This window comes from Bufo gargarizans, chromosome 9, assembly GCF_014858855.1.
Source record: "Bufo gargarizans isolate SCDJY-AF-19 chromosome 9, ASM1485885v1, whole genome shotgun sequence".
NCBI lineage: Eukaryota > Metazoa > Chordata > Amphibia > Anura > Bufonidae > Bufo > Bufo gargarizans.
Genome location: NC_058088.1, coordinates 175,637,837 through 175,655,224, shown reverse-complemented (window position 1 = coordinate 175,655,224; position 17,388 = coordinate 175,637,837). Strand labels below are relative to the sequence as shown.

General features: G+C 43.9%; 1 protein-coding gene across 1 annotated transcript in view; it reads left to right on the top strand.

Moving 5' to 3' along the window:
- Positions 1-16,897, top strand: part of LOC122919451 (extracellular matrix protein 2-like) — a 52,357-nt gene extending 35,460 nt beyond the window's left edge. The window contains 5 exon segments of the mRNA XM_044268494.1: positions 11,299-11,438; positions 13,050-13,242; positions 13,244-13,306; positions 13,308-13,378; positions 16,530-16,897. Of these exon segments, the coding sequence (XP_044124429.1) occupies positions 11,299-11,438; positions 13,050-13,242; positions 13,244-13,306; positions 13,308-13,378; positions 16,530-16,713 (651 nt within the window). The 3' untranslated portion in view covers positions 16,714-16,897.
- Positions 16,898-17,388: the final 491 nt, after the last annotated feature.

The window sequence follows — 17,388 nt, the reverse complement described above, 5'->3', positions numbered from 1 at the left end:
CAACACAAGAACACACTGTGGCTGTTGCCGCAGGCAACGACATGGGTGGCAACCATGTCCTGGGAGTCAGCCCGAAGGCCGGGACACTGCCACCACATGTACACATACAACCAAATGTTGCCACGGGCAGCCACAGTAAAGAAAAGATGTCAGTGCACACCACACATAAAACAGAGTGCACACAGACATACAAAAGTGCATACATACACGCACACAACTCCAAGGAAACCGCACACACTCCTGTTGTCCGCGGCAACCGCACCTGAGGCAAACAACATTATGCCTCCAGCTGCGGTTGACACAACAACCCAAACCGCGGGCAACTGTATGCGGCTCCCAAGGAGTCACGGCCATAAACATGGTCGTGACACATGCATACAGTAACATCGGAGTGCTCTTGCTACTTCTGAATTAGCTGATAAAATCATTGAAATACCCCTTAGTGTTGATCGCGAATATTCTAAGTGCAAATTTTTATCGTGAATATTGGCACTTCGAGAATTCGCGAATATGTAGAATATACTGCTATATCTTCGTAATCGCAGATATTCAAGTTTTTTTTCATCAGTACCCATGATCCCTCACTGCTTCTTGCTTGTGGGCCAATAAGAAGGCTGCAATATCTTTGACTTTAAGAGTAGTGTTGATCGCGAATTTTCGTATCGCGAATTTTCCGATTGCCGATATTCGCAATCAAGAAAATAATGACTGGAGATCACGAATTCTCGAATTCTCAAATATAAAAATACAAAATATTGCGAATTCGAATATTACCCCTTTAATAACTACAGTGCCTTGACAATGAAAGACTTTTGGTCTAGGTGTGAAGGGTTGATTACCATGTGGTATCAGTGCCTTGGCGATGAAAGATCTTTCATCTAGATGTTTAGGGATAACTACCATGGGGTATTAGTGCCATCCCAATGAAAGACCTTTAGTCTAGGTGTGTAGGGATAACTACCATGGGGTATCAGTGCCTTGGCAATGAAATACCTTTAGCCTAGATGTGTAGGAATATCTACCATGAGAAATCAGTGCCTTGGTGATGAAAGACCTTTAAAGGGAACCTGTCACCAGTTTTATGGTGTCCAAACTAAGGGCAACATAAATAAGTGACTGATTCTCTTAGCAAAATGCTGGGTCACTTTCTTTAATTGACCCAGTCAATCTGCCAACATCTTGTATTGAAAAGCTCCAGCTGATAATGATGAGTCATACATATTTATGAGCTCCTGACACGCCCCGCCTACCTGCTGCTGATTGACAGTTTTTTTCCATATGAATCAGCAGCAAGTGGGCAGGGGAGTGGCTATAGCTGTTAATTAAAAATATGCTGGACTCAGTGACATCACGCTGGACTCAAATCAGCTCATTAGCATGCGACATGTGGCATCTTTGTGTGTATATTATGAGGTAAGCATCTGTCACACCAGTAAGTGAATACATCTAAGGTACTTTTTAGTAGTTAATGATTGTATATAATTAGTTAGATTATAATCAAATATCCACATGACAGGTTCCCTTTTAGTCTAGATGTGTAGGAATAACTACCATCGGGTTATCAGTGCCTTAACAATGAAAGACCTTTAATCTGCTTGTTTAGGGTTAACTACTGTGGGGTATTGGTGCCTTAGCAATGAAAGACCTTTACCCTAGAAGTAGGAATAATTACCATGAGGTATCAGTGCCTTGGCAATGAAAGACTTTAATCTGCTTGTTTAGGGTTAACTACTGTGGGGTATTAGTGCCTTAGCAATGAAAGACCTTTACCCTAGAAGTACGAATAATTACCATGGGGTATCAGTGCCTTGGCAATGAAAGACTTTAATCTGCTTGTTTAGGGTTAACTACCATGGGGTATTAGTGCCTTTGCAATGAAAGACCTTTATCCTAGATGTGTAGGAATAACTACCATGAGGTATCAGTGCCTTGGCAATGAAAGACATTTAGTCTAGGTGTGTGGTGATAGATACCATGGAGTATATGTGCTTTGGCAATAAAAGACCCTTAAGCGTAGGTGTGCAGGGGTAAATACCAGGAGGATTTTAGTGGAAACTGTATCAATTTTACCATACAACACGTCTTTAGTTGTCATCCTTGAAGTCCACCAGAGTTTGTATGGTAATGCACCTAGAGGCACATGTACAACTTCATGTTTATCCATATGGTGCCAATGTATGTCTGTAGTGAGCTGTTTCCCCCATGCTTGAGTGCCTTGGTAATATGGCTTTCAGTGGAATATGGCACAGTTCTTTTCACCTGTATTTTAAGTGAAAGGCACAGTAGGACCTAATTTCTGTAAAAAATTGCACTCTTTATAGGACATTCCTTTAATCCAATATTAATGGATCTGAAATATATCAGATCATCAGACATTCTGGATTATCAAATTCAAGACTACTAGAAGTTTACTGCACAGACAGTGTAGTAAATCTTCCTCGAACTTTCTATCTTTTGCGGCTTTGCAGCTGCTGGACTGAACACTTGCAGTTTTTCTTTGGTTTCCAGATTTCCTTGGTTTCCTAGCTTTGGTACAGGGGGCTCTTTCACATTTAGTGTTTGTATAGAGACTTTGAAGCCATATAGTATGGAAAGTGCACGTTGTCTTCTCATTGCTCTCCCCAACCTCAGTCTGCGCAAACGCTCCACCTGGCTGCTCAATATTTGTCGAGGGATCTAGCCAGAATGGGCTAAATTACGTGGCTATTTCCTTCTTTGGCCCTCACTTTTTCGTTTCCCTAGCATCATACCATTGAATTTTCTAAAGAGTAGTTCAGTCTGACTTGGAACATTTATTGTTGAATTAAAAGCTTCCAGAAAGTCAAATGACAGGGGTGTGAAAATAGGTTTTGCTCATTCGAGTATTAGAGCCGTGAATTTATCCAGACAGATGATACATTCAGAGAGGTCTTCTTCTCTTTTAGTAATGTGACCATAGGGCCAATCACAAATTGGCCACAGGATATGTCACCCCACTACATAGTCCCAGAGGTATAACTTAAAGCTCCTCAGCCCCTGTTAAAAATTTTAATAGGTCCGGCGCATATCAAACTGATGTCTTCTTATGCGGCCTTTCCTCAGGCATGTGGGCCCAGGTGCTTCTACTTCCTCGTCTTCCCCCTATAGAGTACAGATTGGAAATCGAAAGATTTACCAAATTTAAAAAGGTATTTAAATGTCCATTTCCTTATCAAATACACTATTAGGGCATATCGAGCTGATGCATGCCTCCCAACCTTCAAAGAAAGCAATGAGGGGTAAAGTTTACGGCTTGTGCAGCACATCATGGCAAATTTATTATGTTAAATTACACCTTTAGTCTAATTTTCATCCATACAGTACATGCCCAATCCTGCTTAGCCTCCTTTGTGCCTTTACTCAGTAATAGTGCCACTTTGTGCCTCACACACTTTGACAGTGTCCTCTTTGTTTGACATTGAAGGCATACTGTAATAAAGTGTTCCCACAAAATGATTATGTCTCTTTTGTGCACCCTCAGAGTAAAGATACCCCCGTGGTGCCACCTTACAGTAGTTTTATCCCCCTAACAGTAAAGGCCCCTTTACACGGGCCGAAAATCGCATAGATCATCGCTATCGAGCGTTCATAGTACCACTCTTTATCGATGATCTGGCAGTGTCAACATACTGCCAAGCGTTGCGCTCGTTCATCCGGTAATTGGATTGTTGGTGTGAAAATTCTCGTTTCCCAACAGTAGATCGTGTTGTAAACATGGCCTGCTGCTGGGAAACAACGATTCGTTGTAGGTAAGAGCGATGGCACTAATACAGAGGTCTCCTCCACCAGCGAGCAGCAGATTGTCAGGAAGGAACGCTTCCTTACCCGACAATCTGCTGTGATATCGTCCCATGTAAAGGGACCCTTAGAATTCCCCCTTTACACGTCCCTTTACATGGGATGATATTACAGCAGATTGTCGGGAAGGAAGTGTTACTTCCCGACAATCTGTTGCTCGCTGGTGGAGGAGAATGTTGTATTTACATGCAGCCAGCTCCTCCAGAGTATGGGGAGGAGTAGTTCACTAATACCATCTCTGTTCCCTACACAGACTCATTGTTTCCCGGCAGCATAACACGATCTGCTGTCGGGAAACGAGGATTTTAGTTCATCCAACGTTTCGCCCCTTCATCGGGTAATTGGTAGAACATTTACACCGCTCGATCATTGCTAACAAGCATGAACGGTCATTAACGATGATCTATGCGATTCTTGGCCCGTGTAAAGTGCCCTCTCATAGTAAAAATATCCTCTATGTGCCACAACACAGTATGAATGCCCCTTTAGGCTTCCCCTACAGTAAGAATGCCCCTCTGGTGCCACAACACAGCAGAAAGCTATAAAATGTACCCTTAGTGCCCCCAAAAGTAGTTATGTCCCCTTAATGCCTACTCATGGTAAGGAAGTCCCCTGACAGTAGTTATTCTCCCTTAGTGCCCCCTCACAGTAGTTATGTTCCCCTCAAAGTAGTTATGCCCCCTCATTGCCCCTCTTGCAGTAAGAATTTCACTTTAGTGCCCCAACACAGTAGCATGCCCAAACATAGTAGAATGAACCCTTAGTGTCCCCACACAGTAGTTATGCCCCCTTATGTCACCATCACAGTAAGAATGCCCCCTTAGTCCCCCTCACAGTAAGAATGCCCCCTCACAGTAGTTATGCCTCCTTAGTACCCCTCTCACAGTAAAAATGCCCCTTTAGTGCACAACACAGTAGAATGTCCAAACACAGTAGAATGAACCCTTAGTGTCCCCACACAGTAGTTATGCCCCCTTACAGTCACCATCAAAGTAAGAATGCTCCCTTAGTACCCCTCACAGTAAGAATGCCCCCTTCACAGTAGTTATGCCTCCTTAGTACCCCTCTCACAGTAAAAATGCCCCTTTAGTGGCACAACACAGTAGAATGCCCACACACTAGAATCAATCCTTAGTGTTCCCACACAGTAATTATGCCCCGTCGGTGCCCACTCATAGCAAGAATGTCCAGTCAGTAGTTATATCCCATTAATGCCCCTCTCACAGTGAGAATGCCTCCCTTAGTTCTCCCTCACAAAAGTATTGCCTCTTAATGCCCCCCGAGGCAGAAAGGGTTGCATAATGTTCATGCTGGTTATCTCCCACCTTGTGCCCATTTCTCGACACCAGCTCCTTTTTACATTGCAGATCAGACCCTACATTTAAAAGCCGAGGCCCTCGTGTCTGCCGCCCACACCGTCTTAAATGACATGACCTTTTTTCTAAATGATACCTATACCAAGTACATATTTCTAGTCTGGATAAATGTGGGGAATGTCACTCACAGGCTGGTAATAAACATAATCATTATGGCTTCCAGTAAAATAATGGCTCTGTGTAGGCTCTCGCTCCGTGACTCACACACTGTCTTTATCCTCCATATACGTCTTACATATGATTTCTTACTCTGTACTAAGCAAAGGATGATTATCCCATCAAATCTCTGCAGAGAGTGACAGTAATTTTGATGGTGGGATTGTCCACCGTTGTTATATTTTAAACTTAAATGGTGCTATTTTTTCAAGCCTTAAAGCATACCTGAGTTTTCAAAAAAAAAGTTTGCATAATGGCTGTGCTTCTTTGTACAGTCATAACTGTGAAGAAACACTTATGTTTGGGCTTCCCTAAAGTCTCTTTCTGCCATACTATTCCCTGGTTTAGCTGCACAGCTAGATGCATTTCTCTCACAAGCAGTAGGGTGTCTCCATTTTGCCAGTACTCTATGCAGTGACCTCACTTCCATCTATGTTTGTTTTCTTTTAGGGAGCTGATAAATCACACTTAGGGTCCATTCACACATTCGTATGTGTTTTGCGGACCGCACATCGCCGGCACTCTCATAGAAAATGCCTTTTCTTGTCCGCAATTGCGGACAAGAATGGGACATGTTCTATTTTTTGACGGAACGGAAGTGCGGATCCGCAAATGCAGATGCGGTCAGCACATTCCGGCCCCATTGAAAATGAATGGGTCCGCACCTGTTCCGCAAAATTTTGCGGACATGTGAATGGACCCTTAAGGTGGGTTTAACCCGGCAGATGGAGCGGCCGACTGTCAGGAAGAAAGCGTTCCTTCCCGACAAGTCAATTGCTTGCTCAGTGTCACATATGTCAGATCTCTTTTACAGTATGAGGACGAGGGATGGCTATAACGATACCTCAGTCCCATACAGAATCACACCCGCTGGTTTGTGACACTTAGCAGTAGGCAGTGGCGGATTACAATAGGGACGTTCGGGTCGGCAGCCCTGGGCCCAGCACCGCTGGGGGACCCAACGCCGACCCAAACGCCCACATACTGCGGCGGGGCATGGGAGCGCATAGCTCCCTGTCCCGTCGCCGATCACCGCCATAGGCTTCAGGTACTGAAATCCCGGCGCAGGCATGCGTGATGACGTCATTGCACGCCTGTGCCGGGACGCAGCACTGCCTCATCCCGCCTTCCTCTGCGAGCAAGCGCCTGGCCCTGGACATAGGTGAGTATTTCGCTTTTCATTTTTTTATTTTTTTATTTCATGTGCCTACTTTGGGAGACATGTGGGGGGTGGGGGATAAACAGTAGGACATATTAAGAGACATCGAGTACATGGGGGGAGAATGTGGGGGCTGTGGGGACAAATTATTATGGGAGGGACTACTATGTGGGGGCAAATTACTATGTGGGGACAAATTATTATGGGAGGGACTACTATGTGGGGGCAAATTACTATATGGGGCAGTGTGGGGGCAAATTACTATGTTGGGGCAGTGTGGGGGAAACTATTGTGTGGGGACAGTGTGGGGTAATTGCTAGGTGGGGACAGTGTGGGGTAATTTCTATGTGGGGACAGTGTGGGGTAATTGCTATGTGGGGACAGTGTGGGGTAATTTCTATGTGGGGACAGTGTGGGGTAATTGCTATGTGGGGACAGTGTGGGGTAATTGCTATGTGGGGACAGTGTGGGGTAATTTCTATGTGGGGACAGTGTGGGGTAATTTCTATGTGGGGACAGTGTGGGGTAATTGCTATGTGGGGACAGTGTGGGGTAATTTCTATGTGGGGACAGTGTGGGGTAATTGCTATGTGGGGACAGTGTGGGGTAATTTCTATGTGGGGACAGTGTGTGGTAATTGCTATGTGGGGACAGTGTGGGGAAATTGCTATGTGGGGGAAATTACTATGTGGGGGCAGTGTGGTGGAAATTACTATGTGGTGGCAGTGTGGGGCAAATTACTATGTAGAGGAAATTACTGTGTGGGGGCAAACTACTATATGGGGCAGTTTGGGGGAAATTACTGTGTGGGGGCAAATACCTATGGGGGATTACTATATGGGGCAGTGTGGTGGAAATTACTATATGGGGGTGTTGCTATTGGGGAGGCACTGTAGGGTCAATTCTATTATTTTTGGGGACATTATACAGGGATTATTGCCTGGAGCACAATAGAGGGTGGTATTATTACTGGGGGTCTCTAGGGGACATTATAGCTGCTGTAGACACTATAGGAACATTTAGGGTAATTGATCAAACTGCTGTAAAGCAGAACTGGCTTAGTTGTCCATAGCAGCCAATCAGATTCCACCTTTCATATTTGACAGCTCTTTTGGAAATCCAGTTCTACTTTACACCAGTTTGATAAATGACTCTAATTATGTCTACTGGGGTCACAATTTTTTCAGCAGTATAGTACCTTGGACATTGGGGAGCAAAACGGGCACAGTATTGGGGGTGGCAGCAGGATGACATTGTGGGGACACCAGGATGAGAGGGTTGATGGAAAAATTTAGAAATCTAACGTGTCTGTGTTACAAACTGTAGAGACGAGATGTGGCTGAAAGAATTTGCCATAGTGGTCTGGGTCAAATGGAGGAGAAGAGGAAAGAGAAGGTCTACATGACAGGAGATGTCCCTGGATGTAAGAGGTATGTGGTGCTGTATTCTCCTCCATACATAATTATATGTATTTTAAATTTGGCAACCAAATTTTTCAGTTTAGGACCCAATTTGGGGTATTTTATTTGTCTGAAGATGTCATATGGCCTAGGAAGAGACTGTGGCACTCATGAAGCACCGCAGCCTCTTCATACAAAAAAAAAACCTAAACTAAAATAGAGGGAGGGGTCCAAGTTGGGTAGACAGCCCCGGGCCTATCATGCACTTAATCTGGCCCTGGCAGTAGGGAATGGTAATATAATCAAAATCAATAGAGCCTGCAACAATTCAAAAAGACATTGTCTATACCAGTGATGGTTAACCTTGGCACTCCAGCTGTGGTAAAACTACAACTCCCAAGATGCCCTCCTTGCTTGGCTGCTCTCAGAACTCTATAGAAATAAATGGAGCATGCTGGGAGTCGTAGTTTCACCACAGCTGGAGTGCCAAGGTTAGCCATCACTGGTCTATACCATCTGTTTATGGATCTCCAAAACATGGTTCCTGGAGATTTACAGCCCTACAATCTACATAGTTCTCCAGCAGCCTGAATTCTTTATACAGTGATATTTTTTGTGGTCAACACTGGGTCTTCAGTCCTGGCCAAAGTAACCAACACATGATCCTGGTTGGTAATTATCTTTTATGCCAACTGGCAAGTCTTTTCCTGTAGCTATGTGTGGACATACAGTGCATGAGTGTGCATAAAGGCAAACAGTCACTCCGGAGTCTACAAACCACAAGAATTGTGTTCTACTTCCAAAAATCTGAGCAAAGGGTTATTTTTTTCACAGGGGAAAGAGAACTACTGTTTTCTTTGGACCGTAGGAAAACAAGCATCCTTTTTGAGTCAAAATAGCAGAGTCCGCATCTCCCGTGATGTCTCACCAGAAGCCAACATTGCAGTCCGAATTGTTATAGTATTCACAAACAAAAATTACACGTATGTTCAGAGGCGTAGCTATAGGGGGTGCAGAGGTAGTAGTCGCTACCGGGCCCAAAGACCTTTGTATCACATAAAAAGACACCGGTATTATAGAAAGTGCAGGCTTACATATGAGTGCATGAGTTACATATCTGGTTGGAGGGAAGGGCGTAGGTCAAGAATTGTGCATGAGAGGAGGGGGGGGGGGGGGTGCCGTTTCAATTTTTGCCCCAGGCAGCATGAAGGCTATCTACTTCCCTGCCCCTGGCCACAAAGCACTAAGGCAAGGGGGGCCGAAGCTGAACTCTTGCACCAGGGCCCGAGCCTTTAGCTACGCCCCTGCGTTATATTGAATAACTTGCTAGCATATGTGCCTAAATGGGGAGGGCAAATATGGGGTCGGGTAATTGTAGATTACATAGGTACATGGTTGTATCCATCTTGTTGCTTGTTTACCCCAATACTTCCCTGGTCCTTGGGTCGTATATTATGTTGAGAAAGCATTGTTGCACAGATTCACATCACCCATTAAAGGGGTTTCCCACAAAAAGTATTTACCACCCATCCACAAGGTAGATAATACATTTCCAAATGTTAAACGGAGTGGAAGTCCTCCATTCACTTCCATAAACTATGCTCCATCAGTCCCATAGAAGAAGATGGAGCGTTGGGCCTACATGCAAACTAACTTGCTCTAGGAACCACTGTGGGTCTCAGTGGTCAGGCCCCTCTAATATGATATTTATCACTTATCCTGCGGATATATACATTTCGTGGTATAACCCCTTTAAAATAAGAGATATGGAAATCAGGATCCTTGTCTGTAGGTGTCCCATTGGTTACCTCTGTGGTACATAGTCAGTGGCATACTTACCATGAAGGCAGTCCACGTCACTGCTGTGTGGCCCATTGGGAGTTAAAACATCTGCCTTTTACTGCAGATTTTACAGCTTCCATCAAGTTCAATTGTAACTGTATAAAGTCCTATGAATTAAGCTCCCTCTAGTGGTGGCTGCAGAGAGACACTTTTATATTATATTGTGTGAGGAGCAGTGAATTGTATCAATGTAGTTATGCAAGGTGTCTAGTATAAGTACATTGAGAAATATGGTGTTCGGAATGAGCGTCATTAATAAAGTACCCGCTCCGAGTGAGCAAAGTGTGACTTTTTCCATTTAAAATAAGTCTCTACAAGTTAAAAATTTAGTACATTTGTCAGAAAACTCACTGGGGGCCTTAAAGGGAATCTGTCACCTGGTTTTATCATTTTAAGCTGTCACCATTGGCATGTTCAATAAACTACCTTATTTCCTGTAGTGGTCTTCTTTTTTCATTTCGTGTTGTCATTTTGATAAAGAAGCTCTTTTTCTGTTATGCAAATAAAGCTCCAAGGTGTTTTTTTTTTCATCTCTGGAGCCCATTAACACCCCCCCCCCCCCCGCAGTGCCCAGCCCACCTTAATTTGAAGCCCAAGCACACCTCCTGATCCAGAAATATCCTCCCACAGCCGAGGCAAACGGCGCCGCCCCCTCCGCTACGTCATCTTTAACCTTCCAGATCCGCCCCGTTATTCTTCATGTCTGCCGCCAGAAATCTGGCACAGGCGTAGTGCCGCCGACTGCTTGCGCCTGCGCAATCATAAAGCTCCTGAGGCAACAGCACTCAGATTACGTCACTGGGCTCGGCACATTCCCAGTGACAATTTTAAGGCTGTTGCCCTCAGGAGCTTTATGATCGCGCAGGCGCAGGCAGTCGGCGGCACTGCGCCCACGCCAGATTTCCGGCGGCAGACATGAAGAAAAACGGGGTGTATCTGGAAGGTTAAAGATGACGTAGCGGAGGGGGCGGCACCGTTTGCCTCGGCTGTGGGAGGATATTTCTGGATCAGGAGGCGTGCTTGGGCTTAAAATGAAGGCGGGCTGGGGAACTACATGGTGACAGCTTAAAATGATAAAACCAGGTGACAAATTCCCTTTAAGTATTGTGATGGGGCCCTATGATAACTGTGTATGTCGTTGTTTGGGGGCCAGATTTAAATGAATTCTGCCTCTGCCTCTTTTTGTATACACTGACCTTCATACTCAACTATTGTTGGTGCAGGTGGTCTTTTCCTGCATGTGGGTGGTGATAGAATAAAGGTCTTAAGTGGGAAATAAGGGTCATCATCAGCCTTGGCAATGTATCTACAGATCCTTATTCTAAACGTACGGTGGAACCACCCAGCTGCATCGCTTCCATCCGCACAAGGCTGATCCTAAGTGGAGTTGTGTATCTCATTTGTACGTCTTCTCCATGTCTGACTTTAATCAAAAGAGATGTAGCTATTGAATCCTAGCAGCAGCTCCCAGAAATCACAGGCCTGCTAATACGTGACAGATGTCTGTTCACAGATCAAATATTCAGATTTACCGTTTTGTCTGGCGCAGGAACTGCATTTAGACAATAACCGCATTGAAGTCGTACCGGAAGGGTTACTCAACAAAACCCTCAACCTGAGTGTTATTGTCCTGAGTAACAACAGGCTTCAGGAGGACCGCATCGCCCCTCGAGCTTGGATTCATCTCATGTAAGTATTTAGTTTTTTTTAAAATAAATTACGGGCATTGGTTTAAACATGAATAATTGCCATATTTTTCACATCATGTAAACCCTGGGCTCCTTTACCATGCTTGGCCCAATGGTACTGGTCATTCTGCATTTTTTTATTGCCAACAATTGAGATTGCCTGTAGTCATTATGGATTTTGCCATGAAGAATTATGGGTTCCTTCAATTTCTTTTCGACCTATTATGGCCTTTCATTTTATAAAAAAGTACTGTCACCCTAATGTTTTTATTAAGTTCCTCCAATAGGTCATGTTTTAAGGATTTCCTCAGGATGGGTCATCAATATCAGATCGGTGGGGATCCGACACCAGGCCACGCCACCAATCAATTTTTTTTGCCCAGGTCCAGTCACTTCCATGGGACTGAGCTGTCATGGGACCAATGAATTTGATGTCACTGGTCTAGGAAGAGGATGCAGCACTCACCAGAGCGCCGTAGCCTCTTCGAATAGCTGATTGGCGGTACTGGGGGATTCGCACTTCGCTGATCAGATATTTATGACCTAGCTGTTGGGGGTATGACACCATAGGAAGTAATCAGGTTCCTCCACCACGGAAGACGTTACTAGAGAAGAAGTGAAATGTATGACCAAGATGATGTAGCCTTTAGCTAGCTTCAGCCTCAAAGTTTTATGCAAAAGCTCACACTTTCAATGCTGGAATATGCAGTGAAAACTGCCAAAACTGCATTGAAAAGTGATCTTCTAGCAGGTTGGTCATCTCCAAGATGATGACTAGAGATGAGCAAATCGAATCCCACGAATTGGAATTCGATACGAATTTCAGGATAAATTCTATTCGCCTAGAAGTCGAATTTCCTCGTGCATTGTGTCAGCGAATCGATTTAACCTGAAATAGTATAAAAAACAAAAAAATTCTAACTTACCGCTTCCATTTGTTCGCGACAGGCCGCCAGCCTCCATCTTGCTTGAACATCTCGGCCGAAATCTTGTGGAATTCGATCCTGAATTTCAGGATAAATTTGATTCACCTAGAAGCCGAATTTCCTTGTGCTTTGTGTCAGCCAATCGATTTAACCTGAAATAGTATAAAAAACAAAACAATTCAAACTTACCGCCTCCATTTGTTCGCGACGGGCCGCCAGCCGGCGCGATGACGTAATCTCAAGCCGTACAGGATTTCAGTCGAGATCTTCAAGCAAGATGGCGGAGGCCTGCTCATCGCGAACAAATGGAGGCGGTAAGTTTGATTTAAATTTTTATTATTAATTTTACACTCAGATGCCGCAATCATGTATGAACGTGGCATCTCAGTGGTACAATGATGGAGCGGTGCTATCGCAGCTCCCTGTCATTGCACCAGCTACTTACAAAAAAAACTAAGTAATAAGTCACGAAGCGAATTCTTTTGGGAAATTCGGCGAATCAGCCGAATCAAATTTTCAAGAAATTCGCTCATCTCTAATGATGACCATTATGCATCAAGGAATTGAATATCTATCAAAGGTCATCTGATCCACATAAAGAAGTGGTGTCTACAACTGGGTCATAAGGGGCCCCATTTGACTTAGTAGCCTAACATCAATGTAAATATCCATTTTTGTCTGCCCAGGAATGTGGAATCTCTTGATTTGTCTCATAATCGTTTGGTACATGTGCCATCGTTTTTGCCCCGAGGAGTAAAGCAACTGATCCTACATCACAACCAGATTGAGCTTATTCCCGGCTATGTATTTGCTCATATGAAACCTGGGCTGGAATTTCTGCATCTGTCACACAATCATTTAAGAGATGATGGTGTTCATGCCAGTATCATTTTTTGGCCTCTACAAATCTCTGAATGAACTCTTGCTGGATAACAACAATCTTTCAGAGCATTCCACGTGGCATCCTGAATTTGAAGTCCTTGCAGGTTCTCCGCCTCAGCTTTAATAAAATAAGGTGAGATATGGTTTCTTCAATATTTTTGTAGGTCACATGCTTCTCATTGTAACAAATCATAATTAAGTTGTCATCATAGAACTGATGGTTGGAACATAAATGACCACCCAAACTGCATAAAAATGGTATTCTAGAAGGTTCGTTTTTCCATAGCCTATTGTAATGTGGCCAATGGGAGAGGTGGAACCACTGTATCGTTCAGGGCTAAACCAGGGAGCAGAGTCTAAAGCATTTGGAGCTTCTCACCCTTAACTCCCACAAGTGGGTATGGACTTCCCAACAGGAAATTTCCATCCTACTGAAGTAGTGTCATTTACCAATGGCTGGTGCATAGAAAGGCAGAAGTCACCAAATTGTGGTACCGAGGCAGCAAACAGGATTCATAGTCAGAAGGTGCACGGGTCGAGCAGAGTTCAGTCATAAGGCAGCAGTTGGAATGGGCAGCAGGACAGGGGGCGGACAAAAAAAACCTGGTCCAGAACTCAAGACAGGTGGATACTAAACAGAACAGGAACAGAAGCTATCATTGCAGACCTATGAAACAAAATAACCTACTTGCTTAGGAAGGGAGCAATGGGGAACGGTCCTTGAAAATATCTGGGGAGCTTTGGTTAGAGTCATGGGTGTGTTGTTTAGGAGACCATACACACAACCCACAGCCATTCGGACAGGAAGAAGATGCGGGACACCCAGAGGGGTAAGCCTGTGGATTGTGACACCAGTATGCAGAGTATATGAAAGAACTGAAAACCTGTCAAAAAAATTTGGTCTAGACAAAGGGGTGCTCTTCTCAAAGAGGTGGCCTTTTGAAGTGGTTTCACTTTGCCTGTCTCTCTGTGAGTTTCCATAGCACCATGTAGACTACCAGGGGAAAAAAGCTGGACAGAAAAGTAGCCAACAATCTCAATTATGAGAGAGGTAGGAATTCTAACGTATTTGAGAAAATCCTGTAGTCATGAATGTCCATCAGAGCTCAGTTCAATCTATTGAGCAGAAGTGGAAAGGGGTAAAAACTAGACCCATGGGTGAAATCAAACAATTATCCCGAGAGGTACACTAAACCTAAAGCCCATTTCTACTGGACTACCGTATGGTTGAAGTAATATATTCCCTGTTATAAGTCACTGAAGGCTGGGGAGATACTTACCCTAGTGTTCCTCAATGGGATTCCTGATGGAAAGCCCAGAAAAATGTCTGTTCCATGTTGACCTCTTTATCTCACATATATTCAGTTCTGAGTCTCTCCATATGCTTTCTATACATATGTGTATATACGACGCTAGAAACTCTCTGCACTTTGGTTTTAGAGTTCTGTCGAAAGGCAGAAGGGATGCAGCACGTCCAGCTGTGGCCTGTATTAGTTATGGAGGCCAAGTGGGTGCAGTCAAAGATGATATACAGAAGGCAACAACCTCCGGGGCAATGCACTAAACACATGGTTATGAAACTATTATTGGTCATAATAGGAATAATTAGTAGACAAAGATTGCCAAATACCATTTAGAAGAAGCTCTGAGAAGAAGCTCTAGAGAAGCAGCATCAGATCTTGTGGTGTTATGAAGAGTATTTCTTCTTCTTTTCACTGATTGTAGGGGTTCTAGAGTTTGGCCCCCTACAGGTCAAAACCTATCCTAAGGGTAGATCATCAGTGTGTATTCCCGGACATCCCTTTAAATAGAGAAACATTCATAATATTAGGATTTTTAGGAAATCCAGTGTTTAACCACCTTCAGATGTCTTTAGTTTTCTGCTTATGTGACGTCTTGCAACTTTACTAAATATTTTGTTCTAGGTTGCCTGAGTGATTTTAACCAGTACACAGGTTTTTTTATGTTGTATTCTTCTGGATTGCACCAAATGGCCCCCAGTAGATAAAGTTGGATCTGATGCCAAGATCTGTGTCCTATCAAAAAAACATGAAAACAAACAAGCTCATAGTAGCCCAGGGCTAAATACTGTGGAGCAATGCCATGAAGAGGAGGCAATGCATTTAGTTAAGGGGACCCTTCCATCAGAAAGGGGTATTACATTGGTAGAAAACCATTTTTTCTTAAAACTTTAGACTTTTTAATTTCTTAGGTATTAGGCCATTATCATTAAATCCAAATTATTGTCCATCGGTAGCTGTCAACATAGAGAGATAAACGTCCTCAGTGGGAGTGCAAAATAATCTCAGTTTGCAGCAAGGTCTTATCTGCTAGGTAGTCATTATTAGAATAGTAGGTGGAGGATTAGAATGACTGCTCTGTTGTCCTCAGGATAAGCCTAGATAAATGTCCACAGAGGAGCAGTGCATTGATTAGCATAATGTGAGCAGCCCTGTCCATTCACATTACTGGGATAGCATACGAAGAGTTTAGTGCTTTAATTAAGTCACCACCCCTCACTCTTCCCCGGTCTAAATGCTGATGTCTAAATTATTGTCCATCGGAAGCAGTCAGTACAGAATGATAAACGTCCTCAATGGGAGTGCAAAATAATTTCAGGTTGCATCACTGCTGCAGCAAGAAGGTTTTATCTGCTAGGTAATCATCATTAGAATAGTAGGTGGAGGATTGGAATGACTGTCAGAATGACAGCTCTGTTGTCCACTGGATAGGCCTAGATAAATGTCTACAGAGGAGCAGTGCATTGATTAGCATAATGTGAGCCGCCCTGTCCATTTACATTACTGGGATAGCATACGGGGAGTTTAGTGCTTTAATTTAGTCACCACCCCTCACTCTTCCCCGGTCTGACTGCTGGTCTGACAGAGAGTGTTAAGTGAGACCCTCTACCATAAGGGAAGTTAAATACTGTACAGAATTTAGTACACATGGAGTGACTACCAAAACATCTGGATGATGGAAGTTACCTTTTTAATACTGCAGAGCAGCCTGAAAACTGGGGTGGCAAGCAGCATCTATACAGATGGAGTATTGCATATTAAAAAGGTGCTCTATACAAACAGCGTAGAGGGCCATGGAGCTCCAAAACAGTTGCGTCATCTGTATAGATTCCACTTTCTATGTCTCTAAATCTGTATCTTACAGGGGTTCTACACCAAAATGGTCCCTTATAGGCAGTAGTCAGGGTGGAATGCACCCTCTTTCGACTTTTCTTCCTAATATAATTTTCATCTGAAATATAATTATTTTTTAACACTCCATAGGTATGTACCTCTCAATTCAATCTGTGATACCAGAATATCTGAAGACTCCAATCTGGTCTCTGTGCATCTGGAAAACAACTACATCGACCGACGTCTAATCCCACCGACTGCATTTTCTTGCATTAAAACCTACTACAGCGTCATCCTGCGACCTCAACACGAAGAATATGAAGAAGAGTACTAAAATGTGGAGGTCAAAGAAACCAAAGAAGCTTCCATCCCAGCTTAACTTCATGTGTAAAAAGAAGGTTTTAGAGAGGACTGAGCTGAGCATGAGTGCAGGCAACCAAACTGTTACCATACTGTTCCACTACCATTGATCCCAAGATGTGGAAATGTATTATAAAGGGGTGAGTGCTGGTGCTCATGCCCAGAGATATTAATAAAGATTTATTGTCAGATGGCTTATTGGTCAGTACATGGACACATTCTGCATTTATATTCCCATCCATCCATCCTATGTCCTTTGCAAACTACTGCTGGGTTTGGTACAATGTATCAGTGTAGATAACAACTCAGCCTTGAAGGGGTATCCCATCTCAATCTAGTACCTGCCATAAATGTGTAATACAGCGGGTGTGGAACCACTGCGTCTCTGAATGGATTTGGCTTAAAGGGGTTCTGCAGTTTGTTTAAACTGATGATCTATCTTCTGGATAGATCATCAGCATCTGATCGGCGGGGCTCCGACACCCGGGACCCCCGCCGATCAGCTGTTTGAGAAGGCTGATGATCTATCTTCTGCCGATCAGCTGTTTGAGAAGGCAGTGGCGCTCCAGCAGCGCCGTGGCCTTCTCACTGTTTACTGCTGGCCCAGTGACGTCACGACTAGTATCAACTGGCCTGGGCAGGGCTAAGC